Source organism: Siphateles boraxobius, unplaced genomic scaffold (assembly GCF_051911475.1).
Source record: "Siphateles boraxobius isolate OS27281-9 unplaced genomic scaffold, OSU_SipBor_1 66, whole genome shotgun sequence".
Taxonomy (NCBI): Eukaryota; Metazoa; Chordata; class Actinopteri; order Cypriniformes; family Leuciscidae; genus Siphateles; species Siphateles boraxobius.
This window is the reverse complement of record NW_027509193.1, coordinates 33,146,586-33,163,038: the sequence shown is the minus strand read 5'-3', so window position 1 is coordinate 33,163,038 and position 16,453 is coordinate 33,146,586. Positions and strand designations below refer to the sequence as shown.

The 16,453-nt window shown below is 37.2% G+C and overlaps 1 protein-coding gene and 1 long non-coding RNA gene across 2 annotated transcripts; one reads left to right on the top strand and one right to left on the bottom strand.

Moving 5' to 3' along the window:
• Nucleotides 1-5,510: 5,510 nt before the first annotated feature.
• On the bottom strand, nucleotides 5,511-6,531 carry LOC143722139 (uncharacterized). The gene is made up of 3 exons (XR_013196839.1): nucleotides 6,465-6,531; nucleotides 5,914-6,021; nucleotides 5,511-5,563 (listed from the first exon to the last, which is right to left on the bottom strand). It is a non-coding gene; the product is annotated as an uncharacterized LOC143722139 (long non-coding RNA).
• A 6,217-nt stretch (nucleotides 6,532-12,748) lies between these two features.
• LOC143722248 (uncharacterized) lies at nucleotides 12,749-13,780 on the top strand. Its single transcript, XM_077213546.1, has one exon. The coding sequence runs from the start codon at nucleotides 12,749-12,751 to the stop codon at nucleotides 13,778-13,780; it is 1,032 nt and encodes a 343-aa protein (XP_077069661.1).
• The last annotated feature ends 2,673 nt before the right edge of the window (nucleotides 13,781-16,453 follow it).

Here is a 16,453-nt window from a genome sequence, read left to right as displayed (position 1 = left end):
TAAAAGAAATATCTCATGTAGAAATATCTGTTCATGTTTTTCATAAATTCCTATATGTTTGACCACGCTCGGAGACTATAGTTTTTGCAAACTGTACAAAAACAAAAAGAAGCAAGAAAACGGCCTAATTGACTATATAAAATGTCAATTACAAACATACAAAACTGATCACAGGTGGCTTTTCGTATTTGCTTTAAATGGCTCATGTTGTATTTACTCTTTAGCAAGTTGATCACTAGAATTTACTTTTGCGCAATTTTATCTGCATAGTCAGATGTGATTCTGTTGTAATAGTTTAAGTGTGAAACAGCATACACTTTTTGCGTTAATACTTTGTCTATATTTATTATAAACGGTGCTTTTCATCCCCTGTTTTCTTAGTGATTTGGTCTTTTGAATTCATGTATAAAGATTGTTTTAAAGTTAGACCATAGTCTTTACAAGAGTGTGGAACTTTGCATCACTACGGTGTGACAAAATATGTTGGCGTGTAAAAATACATCCAAACATTTAAGCACAACTATTTACACACATACTAAGCAGGATAATATCTAATTGTAGATTGTGAACACACCATTATCTGATTATTTGGGGTCAGAGAACGATTTTTGAACAAAATTTTGTGCTGGATGTAAAAAATAAAGGTATTAGTTAATAAGAAAAACTTTAAATCAACATGAAAACCTATGGAGCTAGAAATGTGTCTTTATTACATGTGAGAAAATAAATGATCTGAGAGAAAAAAAAAAGTTTGAGAGAAAAAGTTATCACACTGATAGCAGAAAAGCATTTCATGAGAGAAAAAAGAATATTTGAGAGAAAAAGTTTTCATACCAATAGCAAAAAATAATATTTGAGACTAAAAAAAGTTTTGAGAGAAAGTATTTTCTCATAGAACATAAAAAAATATAAATTTGAATTTTTTTTAATTATTTCTGAGAAAAAAAATCTCTCTTAAAATACTTGGAAAAAAAATCTCAAATATATATTTTTTGCTATCAGTGTGAAAACATTTTCTCTAAAAATAAAAAGTGTTTCTCTCAAAACGCTTTTCTTTGCTCTCGATGCAATTTTTTGCTCTCGTGTCAGGATTTTGCTTTAGCTGTGAAAATTGTGTCATGGGCGGGGCCACGTTCTTTTTTTCTTATTGGAACGTTCCTATTGGCCAGTCGGGTGAGCATCGTCTTGTCTTAGGAGTCGAACTGAATCATTACACCATTGTTCGCGTTCGGTTCACCTAGATAGATGCAGTCTCTGCCTTAGAGTTTAGATTCTCTGCCCGAGCCCAGGCCCGACCTCGGGCCGATATTTCCCGTCACCATCCTCGGGCCAGGCCGGGCTTTTGATCTAGAGACGTGCACTCCCAACGTAAGAGAGTGTGGCGCGGGACTAGGTTTGATGGCCGAGTGCGAGCGCGGGCGCGGGCTGTAATGCACTCACTCTGTGTGTGTGGGTTCCGGGAGAATAAAACGATTTGTGGGACTCCCGCAAACTAGAAATATCTATGAATAAAACATAAAAACTAATACATTTTTATTCATCTGTTGCAGAAAAACAACAAGAACAACTAAAACAAAATACAAATGATTTACAGGCCAGAGTTTTGTTTTATAACATGTTTGCAGCGTTGAGCGATGTAGCCAATCACAGACATATGTGTTGATTTCTTGAACGCAATGGCCAATCAGAAGCATTTAAGATAGTCTCCCCTCACTGCTCAAAACGGACTTTTTGTTCAGAGCTGAATTCTGTATGCTGGCAAATCCTCTAATTATAACAAACAAAGTGTATATATTATGAAAGATTCATTGTGCAGTCAGCTTCATTGATAATAACAGAGATGTGTGAGATCGCGATGAACTGATGTCAGCTTTAGGGATTTTTCAGTGAGCGCACTTTGCGCGCATTCAGTCATGCCAAACCATGCACTCAGTAGCTGCTTGATTTTATGTTATAACAGTGGTTTGTGTGTTAATGCTTTAATAACACATAATTTATCAGGAGCATTTATGCTGATGTGTATGATGGCGACACGTAGGCTAACTTGAAAGTATTTGGAGGTGCAGAACAGAGGAGGAGGAGAAAGTAACATAGAAAGTAGTTGAGAACGTCAGTTATAACGACCCACGTATTAAAATGGTCGGGACTCGGGTTTAAATCGGGCTCGGGCTCATAATTATTGTTAATGCGTCGGGCTGGGCTCGGACACAACGTGCACGGGCTCGGGTAGGATCGGGCTTGATTTTTTGGGCCTGATCTAAGCTCTAAGTCGAGCACGGACACTCCAATGTTTGGGTAAGATGATGACACACACAACTGGATGTTAGCTGGCTGAGCAAGTTCAGCATCACTGAAGATTAAACATTAAAAATAGCACTCATATTCATGAATGAATGTGTATTATATTATTAGCTTGCTAATCGCTAGTAAAGCTAATTATTAATTAGCCATCATGCTAGGTAAACTTGCATGAGTGCTATTGTTTAATGTGTAATCTTCAGTGATGCTGAACTTGCTCAGCCAGCTACCCATCGAGTTGTGTGTGTGTCATCATCTGCAGAGACGGCATCTATCTAGGTGAACCGAACGCGAACAATGGTGTAATGATTCAGTTCGACTCCTAAGACAATAGGCTTGTTCGACTTGAACCGGCGCTGCACAGACCGATCGGTTGATGACATCAAAGTACCGCGAGAGCGATTAGAGAGCAGACGGCTCCTTATGCTTTTGAATCGCTCTCGCGGTACTTTGATGTCATCAACCGATCGGTCTGCGCAGCGCCGGTTCAAGTCGAACAAGCCTAAGACCAGTGTTTCCCAAACTTTTTTCAGTCGAGGCACCCTTTGAAAATTTAAAAAAAATTGTGGCACCCTACACTAGTGTTGTCACGATACTACTTTGATACTATACCTTGAAATGTATTGATTTTCAATACCACAGGGAATAACTGCCGTATATAGGCCTACTGTCATATAGATATTTTTTAATATTATCAATTTTTTTGTCCATCCATTTAAAGTCTAGGAAATCATTAATTTCTTCTGCAGAGATGACTTTACATGATGACATATTTAATTAAGGCTTTTATTCATAATTCAGCAAAACATTGCTCAATTACCATTGCAAATCTCACCTAAATGTTTGCTCACTCAGTGTAGGCCTATTTGTGTTTTTATATTGGGATAATTTTGTTATAATTGCACAAGATAGCTTGTTTTTAATATATTTTATAATGTAATAATTTCACAGTTAATCTCCAAATTAATGTATAAACAACATAAAGACAGTATATTTTAAATAATTGTTTAATGGCATCTTTTTTATGAATGAAGCCCAGTATCACTGATACCAATACTGCTACTGATGTCAGGAAATACACAGAAATTGAATAAAGTTATCAAACACTTTACAGTCTTCACTGCATAAATAATAAATTAAATATAGATGAATCCTTATTAAAGCTACAAGCGTTCTTTAGTCAAGAGCAGTGAGTAATTTTCTCTGTTACCTGTTCTTTGATTCTGTTGTCACTGCTGCACTTGTTTATCTCACACGCGTCCCATCTTCTCACAACTCTAATTTAAGATTTTAACTAATTTAAGACTGCTCTCATGAGGATACTCAACAAAACGGACATTTTGTCATAACTGTGTGTTATTATTCGTTCAAGCACGAAAGAGAAGTCGATTCTGGCACGCGATGCGCGTCGTCCTGTGTCAGCAGGACATTCACAGACAGCGCGTTCTCTTTTGTCTTTTCGCGGTTGCATGGTTTAAAAGCATTTGCATGAATAAGAATGTGATTATATAATGTAAGGCTAGCCAAAGGATGACAGAAAAAACGGATGCTGCGTTAATTGTGTTTAAATCTTTTTTAACGCGTAAAACTGAAAAACATTAATCGCACGCGTTACCGTTGACAGCAGTACGGACATAACCGATGTGTTTGTGAATATGCGGCAAGACGGACGTTGTGACAATGGTTCGTGTGTATTTGACCGTAAGCGCAACAAGCCATGAAAAAGAGGCAGCTTTATGTGTGGACGCTGGGAATGAAGCACGAGAATGAAATCATGAGGAACCCCCGCAATTCAACGAACGCGGAAAACTTATGAGTTGCATTTTTTATTATAAATTTGTGTGCATTATTTGTTGTTATTAGACGATGCGAGAATGATGATACATTTATTATTATTTTTTTTACACATTTTAGCAATTTAAAAATGTTTAATGGAGTTTTTACACGGCACCCCTGCTCTCGCCAGAAGGCACCCCAGGGTGCCGCGGCACCCCGTTTGGGAAACGCTGCCTAAGACGATGCTCACCCGACTGGCCAATAGGAACGTTCCAATAGGAAAAAAAAGAACGTGGCCCCGCCCATGACACAATTTTCACAGCTAAAGCAAAATCCTGACACGAGAGCAAAAAATTGCATCGAGAGCAAAGAAAAGCGTTTTGAGAGAAACACTTTTTATTTTTAGAGAAAATGTTTTCACACTGATAGCAAAAAATATATATTCGAGATTTTTTTCAAAGTATTTTGAGAGAGATTTTTTTTCTCGGAAATAATTTTAGAAATTTCAAATTTATATTTTTTTATGTTCTATGAGAAAATACTTTCTCTCAAAACTTTTTTAGTCTCAAATATTATTTTTTGCTATTGGTATGAAAACTTTTTCTCTCAAATATTCTTTTTTCTCTCATGAAATGCTTTTTTGCTATCAGTGTGATAACTTTTTCTCTCAAACTTTTTTTTTCTTCTCTCAGATCATTTATTTTCTCGCATATAATAAAGACACATTTCTAGCTCCATAAAAACCATAATATAAATAAATAAAATATAGTTTGAAAATTACTTCCATAATATTTTCCTTTAGTAAAGCTATGCCCGTATCACCCACCACAAAGTTTTGCATTTGTGGTTGAGACCTGGCAGAGATTACACCAATATTAGGGTTCTCAAACATTGCCTGTTTTTTAAGGAATACAAACTTTGCCATTGTTTATTATGTGCAATATAACATTATATGGCCAGTTTGGTTTCTTCTTACTTGTACAATATACTTGGTTCTAAATACAAAAATTAAAACTCCATCACCAATCAATTATTAAATTTTTTTTATTTTTTAAAAAACTGTTTAAGTACATAATGCCAAACAATAGGCTACAACACTTGTTATTGCAGTTTCTTCATGAGAGATTCTTCATGCTTGACCAAAGCGTTGACCAGGTCGTTGGCAATGCTTTCACAATTCACATAGTCCAGCGGTTCCCACATCTTCATCTGGTGTGTTGGATTCGCTCGCACATTTGTAACTGATTCAGTGAGCAATCAAGATTGTCAATTATTGGATCAATGTTCTTCACTTTTTCAACCAACTGACTGGTGTTTGCTTTCAGAAACCTTTGATGATCTGAGAATATAAAAATTAAAACAATAACAGGAAAAAGGAAAATGAAGGCAGAATGGGAAAGAATATAAAGATTGAATCTAACCTTGTATTATCCTTCTTTCTCTGCTTTCCCAGTATCCCCGTTTGGGCAGTATTTGGCTTTGATCAAATCTGCAGTAAATAAATAAGTTTGATGAGTCTGCAGTAAAACAAATGGCTGATGAAGGCTGTAGTAATAGTTACAAATCTGAGTCTGTATAATCCAGGAGCATGACACCGCATAAAATAAATTAATCTTGGCTTATTCTACAAAACTCGATCCAATAGTACCAAAAACATAAAACAATTCTGTATTGCAAATGTGCACATGCCAATGTTAGACCAGAATGCGACCTTCCTTAAAATTGGCCCCAAATAGTTAACTACGACTGCTTAATTAAGATTAATTTTATACATTACATAGGCGAAAACTGTTTTAATAGTTTCTCGTGTATTAATAGTTTCTCGTGTATTACACTTACAATTTGCCGGCACATTTGATTTGGCAGAAGTCATATTGATCTCAAAGGAGCTTGAACCAGTTATGATCGGCGAAAAAACATGGCCATCATCAGATGCAGAGATTTTGCCTGTTTACATAAAATATCTGTCAGTTCATCTGTCAATTGTTCATTTTTTTTCTTCTTCTTTTATTATTGCTGCCATGAATTAAGTTAATTCGTGCCTTTGATAAAATCTGCAGTAAATAAATAAGGTTGATATGTCTGCAGTAAAATAAATGGCTGATAAAGGCTATAGTAATAGTTACAATTCTCAGTGTGAATAATCCAGGAGCATTACACCACATAAAATAAATTCTACAAAACTCGATCCAATAGTACCAAAAACACAAAACAATTCTGTATTGCAAATTTGTACATGACACTGTTAGACCAGAATGTAACCTTCCTTAAAATTGGTCCCAAATAGTTAACTAGGACTGCTTAATTAAGAATAATTTTATACATTACATAGGTGAAAACTGTTTTAATAGTTTCTCGTGTATTAATAGTTTCTCGTGTATTACACTTACAATATGCCGGCACATTTGGTTTGGCAGAAGTCATATTGATCTCAAAGGAGCCAAGAGTTAAACCAGTTATGATTGGCGAAAACACATGGCCATCATCAGATGCAGAGATTTTGCCTGTTTACATAAAATATCTGTCAGTTCATCTGTCATTATACGTAGAGTGGAACAGTGCCTCCCCCCCCCCCCCCCCCCCCCCCCCCCCCCCTTTTTTCATTCTTATTTCCCATAGTGATTTAAAAAAATATATATTTATATATAAATATGCAAAATATGCATATATAGCTTATACAAACATTTCAGTATTTTGAGAGGGTAGGGAGATTATGTCATTCGCAGTGCTTCATGTGAGTGGGCAGAGCTATTTTGGAGTGTGTTGCTTTTTTTTTTTTTTTTTTTTTAACTATGTTTGACATAATTTTCACTACAGCATCATGGCTCATGGGTCATGTAGGTTTCACCAGGAGTTCAACTGTGAAACACGATTATTTACAAAAAAATAAGCTGAAGGCTTTATCAGAATCAAATACCATGTATTAACAACCTCTTAGCTCACAGTAGGTTTGTCTTTAAAATTAATTTACTTATGGAGAAAGTAAATGTTTTTACTCCCAGAAACCGCCTGTTGCACTCTATAATGTTTTCTCATTAAAAATAAAATATAAACCATACTAACATGTTACTTGGTTGCCTGATTGTCCTTCAGTGTTTGCTGTCTCTAGAGAGAGAAGGAAAGACCATGTTATTTTAAATGGCAACGAAACGCGCTAGCCTACATAAATAGCTTTGACTTGACTTTTATATGTTTTGCTTATCACATTGTGACAGTGTCATTCATATAGCTTACATGTTAAACAATTTATCATGCAAATTGCTAAAAGTTAAAATCAAAGACATAGTAAAAGAAGAATTAAAAAGTAACCTAGCAAAATTTAAAAAGTAAGTAACTGAAGAGGAATAAAATAGGCCTATGCACATATAAGCATGACTAAAATAATCTCTAAATAAGATTTAAAACTGAATAAATCCAAAACATTTATTTTAAGGTCCTTTATGGAAACCCCGCAGCTTAAATAAACGATGCTGCAGATTTTAGTTACATCAGATAAAAAATACAACATAATGCAAAATAAACATTGCTGTAAAACAGTCATGTTAAACTGATACTTTTGTGATATGGTTTAAAAAAAAACATAGCATAATGAACATAAACAATGTTGTACATTTTTAAAATCATACTTTGATAAACTAATATAGTAGATACATGTTAATATCTGTATCACATCGATATCATAATACAATGCTCCATATTTTTAAACCCATACTTTGATAAATTAATATAGCAGATACATTTTAATATCTGTATCACCAGTTACAGCAGATAAAAATACTAATAGCATAATGTGGATAAAACAAATACGTAGCAAGTCAAGTCAAGTCAAGTCAAATATATTTATATAGCGCTTTTCACAATACAGATTGTATCAAAGCTGCTTCACAGTATCAATCAAAACAACTTAATGTTTGTTTATTACTGGAAAAAAGACATCCAAGTTTGGTAGAGCTGATCAATGGTATGATTGGTTAATTAATTTGAATATCCCCAACTGAGCAAGCCAAAGGCAACAGTGGCAAGGAACCGAAAAACTCCATCCAGTGACCTAATGGTGTCCTAACACCCCATCAGGTGACCCAATGGAGAAAAAAAACCTTGGGAGAACCCAGGCTCAGTCGGGGGCCAGTTCTCCTCTGGCGTTTATGAACTAGAGGCCGAATTTACAGTAACTGTAAGATAAAAAATTTATATGAATGCCTGGCTAAATAGATGCGTCTTCAGTCTAGTTTTAAACTGGGAGAGCGAGTCTGAGCAACGAACAATATCAGGAAGGCTATTCCAGAGCTTCGGAGCTAAATGTGAAAATGCTCTGCCTCCTTTGGTGGATCTGGATATCCTAGGAATGACCAGAAACCTCGAATCTAGTGATCTTAAAGAGCGCGATGGATTGTAAGGCGATAGAAGATCCGTTAAATAGACTGGAGCTAAACCATTTAGAGCTTTATAAGTCAAAAGCAATACCTTGTAATTAATACGGAACTTTATAGGTAACCAATGAAGTGATGATAAAATCGGTGTTATATGATCATATTTTCTTAATCTAGTAAGAACTCTAGCGGCTGCATTTTGGACTAACTGTAGCTTGTTTATTGAAGATGCAGGACAACCAGCTAATAAAGCATTACAGTAATCTAGTCTCGAGGTCATGAATGCATGAACTAACTTTTCTGCATCAGAGACTGATAGCATATTACGTAGCTTAGCAATGTTTCTAAGGTGGAAAAAGGCTGTTTTTGTAACATATGAAATATGCTTTTCAAAAGACAGGTTGCAGTCTAATGTAACACCCAGGTCTTTTACTGTAGCGGATAGAGTAACAGGGCATCCTACTATGTTAAAGTCGTGCTGTGAAAGGTTTTGTGGACGGTTTTTAGAACCGATAAGTATTACCTCTGTCTTGTCTGGATTTAATAAAAGAAAATTATGCGTCATCCAATCTTTTATATCTTTAACACAGTCTGTCAATTTGGATAATTTAGCGTATTCATCTGGCCGTGAGGAAATATATATTTGAGTGTCATCAGCATAACAATGGAAACTAATTCCATGTTTCCTTAGAATATTACCAAGTGGCAGCATATATATTGAGAATAATAAAGGGCCTAACACAGATCCCACAGATAAATAGCATGGGCTATTTAAAACACTAATGAATTATACCTTCTTTTCCTTATGTATAAACAATTTTTCAAATTAAACATCATTGCATAATACAGATAAACAGCACCGTAGCATAAATTAATTATAGAGAAAATACTTACTGTTTTGCATTTTTGATGAGGTGGTCATAGAAGAGAGGGTGCAAAAGTTTTTGGTCCAAACATGGGGTATGGAACACGTCCATGTGTCTTGGCTATTTTATAGCCTTTTACAGTAAGAGCCTGTGGAAATCTATGGGAAAACGGCGGAGCCGTGTGTCCACTATATTCTTTCAGTACTCTATGAATGGAACTGTTTAGGTTCAAGGCCAATTCACATTCCCAGGGAGTAGCCAGACCTTTTGATTACACGAGCGCCATATTTCACTGATAACTGTCACTCCTGAAAATAAGTCTTATGAATTAAAAGTAATTTATTACCGGTGGTACGAAAACAGCGATGATATCACTTATTTGTCACGCTCACTGTCCATGCTGGCAGGCACTACCTGTGTGATTTTTTTTCTTCAACCCTGGTGATAATTGGTACAGTAAATTTGTAAAATATTTATTTTAAATGAACAGAATGCTTTTCAACTTCAGTAATTTAGTAAGATTTTAAATGAACAACATGATTTTCAACTTTAGTTAAATTAGTAAACTATTTATTTTATATATGATATATTTTAATTTATATACTTTTAAAGGAACACAATGCTTTTCAATGGGCTCAGGAACGTGTCACAAAAACAGATACCAGGCCAGCCACAGGCTGGTGTGACAGAGAGAAAAGACTTCAGGGGAAACACTTGTGGGTTTTTTCAACCATGGTGAAACAGTAAGATGATTTTATTTTTGTTTAATTTATATACTTTTAATTGAACAGCATGATTTTTCAACTTGAGTCAGTGTCAAATATTTGTGAATGACTAAATGTAAATTTTATAATCATTTCATTTAAATGAACATAATGCTTTTTCAACTTCTGTGTGAGATAAACTTCCAAGGTCCTAAGCAATGCGGAGGGAGGGGAAATTCCTGCTTTGACACACACACACACACACACACACACACACACACACACACACACACACACACACACACACACACACACACACACACACACACACACACACACACATTTTTTGAGACAGTGTGATATCATTCATACATTGGATTGTTTGCAATATTTTTGTGACTTTATGACAGATAAACTTTCACCATTTTATTTAAACTGAAATGCTTGGTTCAGTGAATAGTTCTACATTTTATTCAAACTTTTTGTGTGAGGTTTTATTTTATATTCTTTTACAGAACAGATAAACTTTCACCACTTTTTCTTATCACTTTCACGGCTGACCCATTTATACATGCTGCTGCTCAGGAATGCAGGGACGGTGACCAAAACACCAACTTCAAACAATCAAACTAACTGTAACCATCAAAGCCAATACATCTCAAACTAACTGTCAAATCACTTTGTAACTGTAACATCAAAGCTTATGTTAACATCAAAGGCCAATACCTCCCTTTTCTTAATCAAATGAACTTCAAACGATCAAACTAACTGTCACACATCCATCATTTTGACAGAAGCTGTAACCGCAAGGGGCGAAACTAGATCAAAGGTCATCATCCATCATTTTGACAGAAGCTGTAACCGGATGGGGCGGAACTAGGTCAAAGGTAACAGGAAGGGGCGGAACCGGAAGGGGCGGAACTAGGTCAAAGGTAACAGGAAGGGGAGGGACCGGAAGGGGCGGGACAAGGGGCGGGACAGGAAGGGGGGGACCCGGAAGGGGCAGGTGAAGATCAAAGGATAACCACGCCCACCTGTCAATCAATCATTTTGACATTTGCCATATTGTATTTACTACTCATGCCTGTGCAGGGTGGCTCTGGATGTTTCTTCTCCAGATTCAGTCCACTGCTTCCGCAGGTCCCCGAAGGTCTGGAATCGGTCCAGATGTACACAGAATATCTAACAGAACACAAGTTGTTTATATTTTTACAACATTATGTGCTTATTTTTTTATTAACGAAATGTCAATCTTCATCTTTATAACAGAAGATACAATACAACAATCTTCAAGATACAGTAAATCTTCAAATGTGTAACAGATTTAGTTACTAATCACACGTTTATATTAATTTCTGCTTAAATACTGGGTGCATGGAGGAAGCCTATAAGCGCATGCATAAATCTTGCCGCAAAAGCAGGTTAATGATAATAAATATGTCTTAAAAAAAATGAAGATTTTAATTGTTTATTAATAAACTAGTGTTTTCTAAATTAGTGTCAGCTGCAATCATATCTCCATACATCTCCGCTGTAAAGTGGATGCGCCTTTTGAAAGAAATGCACCTTTCATACGGATTACATAATCAGATGATATTTGCTTTGAATTAGAATTTTTTCGTTTAAAAGTGGACATTTCAATCTTTATATAGATATATTTATCATGTATCTCGTCAGTTTCGTCACTAAACAGAGGTTTTGACTAATATCTCAGACCGTCGGATTCACCCAAAACACAATCAGAGATACTTTTCTTTTTAGTCCCCTTGAATTGCATACACTTGAACTTAATTCAATAGTTATACTTTAGTAGAGGTTTTGGCCCTATTATAGCAATGAGTTGACCAACGATACTTTCCTTATAATAGTTTAGACTGGCCAAGCCCGTGATCTCTCACGTACACTTATCTAAAGTTACATTAAATTAAGACAGAGGTAAAATAGACGTACCCAAATTTAGGCTGGTCAGGCAGCACGTTAGCTACCCCTAAACAGAATGCCCCGTCTCTACAAAACAAGTACACTTGAACTAGTGACAAAGTATTAGCCGTCGCCAATCTGACGCAGAATTGCGGGAGCATACGAATCCGATAATCTCCTTGGGAGATAATTCAAGAGTCAATCAGAGTAAAATCAAACGTTTACAATCTATTGACCAGGTAATGAAGCAATAATTCAAAATCCAATTCATGAGAATAAAATCATCAGTTGATCATATCATAACAGAAATCAAGGAATTTGTAGAAAGTATTACCTGGCAATGAAAATTGCACACAGCGATTGTGTGGGCAGTCAACCTACAGACTCCCAGAACCTTTTGCCCATTTTCCTTATAAACCCAGATAATTCAATTTGTTTACCAAATGGTGGTGTCCGTCATTATAATTAGGTTTGGTCCCCCAGTGAGTGGCTCACAACTGTGAGATCAGAATGGAGGATCTGGGGGAGGGAACACCTTAGAGGGGCACACTACTTCTCATATTTCTTAACTTCTTTTTGCTTTCCATTATGGTTTGGAGAATGAAACCATTTTAACAGGCACACTGAGACACTTTAAATGATACTAAACATGCATAGTTTCTTATTTGTACACATTTAACATTTCATGGGCTTTCAGTGAGTTTCAGGTGAGCAGGAGAAGAGGGAGATTGTTCAAGTGAGGTGTGAGGTGTGAGTTGCACTGTGTGCTGCGTCTCGGATGCTGCTGTTATATCATTATGCAAGGGAGGGTTCAATGTTTATTCTCAGGAGATTTTTGTTTCCACCAGAGGTGGCCCAGACTTTTCGGCACCTGCCTTACAGTTCTGTCCAGCCTCAAGGTACCACAAGTCAGTTTGCCTCTGGGTCTCCATCCTCCTATCCAAGTGTGTCACTATCCTCACCCAAAGGTGCTTCCAGTCAGTCTGCTACAATCCAGAGTTCACGGAAGCAGTTTACCTCTAGCTATGGTGCCCAGTCAGGGTCATCTAAGCCATTCACCCTGCAGGGAAGCACCACTTATGGTGGATCACTCCAGCCTCAAGATACCACAAGTCAGTTTGCCTCTGGGTCTTTATCCTCCTATCCAAGTGTATCACTATCCTCACTATCCTCACCCCAAGGTGCCTCCAGTCAGTCTGCTACAATCAAGAGTTCACGGAAGCAGTTTACCTCTAGCTATGGTTCCCAGTCAGGGTCAACTAAGCCATTCACACTTCAGGGAAGCACCACTTATGGTGGATCACTCCAGCCTCAAGATACCACAAGGCAGTTTGCTTCTGGGTCTTTATCCTCCTATCCAAGTATATCACTATCCTCATCCCAAGGTACCTCCAGTCAGTCTGCTACAGTCCAGAGTTCACGGAAGCAGTTTACCTCTAGCTATGGCACCCAGTCAGGGTCATCTAAGCCATTCACCCTGCAGGAAAGCATCACTCATGGTGGATCACTGAAGCCTCAAGATACCACAAGGCAGTTTGCTTCTGGTTCTTTATCCTCCTATCCAAGTGTACCACTATTCTCATCCTGCCAGTCAGTCTGCTACAGTCCAGAGTTCACAGAAGCAGTTCACCTTCACCGGCAACTCTGGCACCCAGGAAGGGCCCTCTGCTCCCTTCAGCTTGCAGGGAAGCACCACCTATGGTGGATCACTCCAGCCTCAAGATACCACAAGGCAGTTTGCCTCGGGGTCTCCATCCTCCTATCCAAGTGTACCACTATTCTCATCCCAACATCCTGCCAGTCCGTCTGCTACAATCCAGAGTTCATGGAAGCAGTTTACCTCTAGCTATGGTGCCCAGTCAGGGTCATCTAAGCCATTCACCCTTCAGGGAAGCACCACTTATGGTGGATCACTCCAGCCTCAAGATACCACAAGGCATTTTGCCTCTGGGTCTCCGTCCTCCTATCCAAGTGTAGCGCTATCCTCATCCCAAGGAGCTATACAAACAACCAAACCTCAATCTGCTATACTCCGTAAAGGGCTAAGGGACTCTATAAAACAGCCACATTATGCAAAGTGATGTCTTCCAGAATATAAAATCTAATAAATGTTTGTAACAAAGTGATTTTTCTTGTGCTGTTTTGTATTTAAGCTACACTCAAAGGATAGTACTCCATGCTAGTTGAGTTTGTTTAACTTGGAAATGGGGTGCCATCTAGGGTTTTGTTTGCCAAATTGGTTGAGTCAGTTGCTCAATCACGTTTTGTTGGCATTGACCGTTTAATTAAAATTTGCGTAGGATTTAAAAGCAGTAGAGGCTTCGTGCATTTTTCAATCTCATTTCCTTTTTGAATCTCACTGATCTCCATTGTGCTATTCAATATTTTAATTTAGTGGTTGTATTTCACAATGTAAATTGTTTGATATAGTACACGATCAGTACCTTCCTCAAAATCCTGATTGGAACAATACTCTTCTAGTCAAAGCTTTAATTTTTCTAATGTTTGTTATACTTCTGAATTCACCTAAAATGTTAATACTTTTTGCACTGATGCCAGATCTATTACTATGCATTGGTTTGTCCATTGATTCAAATAAAGGATTTAATACATGGTTTATCAAATTTAAAGTTTGAGCAAGTGAAAAACCGTTGCAAAAAAGATGTACTGGCCAGATCAATAACTTTACCGAACTTAACCTGAGGTTAAAAACTGAAGATAAAAATAGCTTCTAGACTAAAAGATTTGTTATAAACTGAAGTCTGTGTAGTAGTTGGTGGGGCTACAGGGTTTAAGTGGGAGAAACCCAAGTTATTCAGATTGTGGGCAATGTGTCAAAGTTAGCTTCTTACCATCCTATCTTACAGCTGAAGATTCACAGCAAGAGGAGAATTTCAGGACAAAAACAAAATCCTGGCCTCTTTGTCTGGTCCATAATAAATTTGGGCTTATTTTGGGTTACATTTCTCATTCCACTGTTCTATTTCATTTGTCCACTGCTTAAAACCGTTATGAATAATAGCTTGTAAAATGACATTCAGCATGCTACCACAGAGTGGTGCTGTGGTCATTAATACCAAGAACTACATGATTTAGAACCCATATCTCATTGGGCAGTCTTCCCATTTTGAGACCATTTCTGAGACATTTTAGTGGGCAAAAGTGTGGAGAAACAACATGGCATTGTACTTAAGAAATTCAGTGTTTGAGACACTTTGCTGATAGAAATGGACAACATGTTCTCATGAGTATTCGTATGTATTTTACCACACGTACATTTACTTACGTTTCCATAGACACTGAAACCTACAATATTGATGTATTGACAGCACTAACATCAATTATTTACGTAACTTTACAGACTTACAAATGTGTATAAATCCCTATTTATGAATATTAAAATTGCGGCATTAATATCTCGATTCTATTGTATTCAATTGTCATATCAATGACATTATGTTTTCAGTCGCATTCATGAGAAACTGTTTACTCATTCACTTAATTTGGGGCCCTTAACCTGCTCAAAAACACTTGAAACTTTGCATACGTAGAAATTGTCGGCCATCAGGGTCACTGATGGCACAAGTGGCCACACAAGAGGACATGGTGGGGTCATAAGTTGTATTTGAGGGGCTCTGTAGCGTACCACTTTTTACCTAAAGTAGCCAAACTTCATACACTTATAGATCTCATCAGGCCAAACAAATTTTGCACAGTCATACGCCAGCCCAATAGGAAGTCGGCTATAATGGGTTGTTTATAAAAAGCATGATCTGGAATTTGATATACTCCTTCTAGGGGATTCATCCCACCCAACTTGGTCAGCATGAAGCATGAAGCAAACATTGAAAGATTTTGATGAAACTTCAGCTATGTGTTTACTTTAGGAAGTCGATGACATGGATGTGACTACTGTGAGTCAAAGTCATAGCGCCACCAAATGGCAGATGGAAGGATATCACTATCAAACTGCTTTGAAATCACCTTCTTATTTTAGCAACGCATCAAACTTCTATATTTATTTTGGGTATTTTTGAGACTCGGAAGCCCCGTTCACACCGCCAGTGACACGCAGCGACAAAGCGACATGATCCCATTCATTTCAATGGAGCGCTGGCGACTTTCGGCGACACGAGCGAAATCGACCGTTGGCGACAGAATGTGGGCGTGTCAAGCGACAAGAGACAAGCGACAAAAGTTGAGAAATTTCAACTTTATGCAAATGAGAAGCGATTTTCGCGAGCGACAACCAATAGGAAAGAAGCCTTTTCAGTGGAGCTTACGTCACTGTCTCGAGTGCAGGCAAGACAGAAGAGTTCGAGGACGATTTCACTATTTTATATGATTTGACTGTAACCACATATGGATATAATAAAATGATGCATTGAAAAGAAACTGTCGACAGTCTCAGTGAGTTTAATTCATACATTTATAGTTCGCGTGGTGTAATTTTATGATGCAAGTTTAGTACTCCTGCAGTTCATTTTACAGTTTCCCCTGCATTGTGTTGACTATTAGG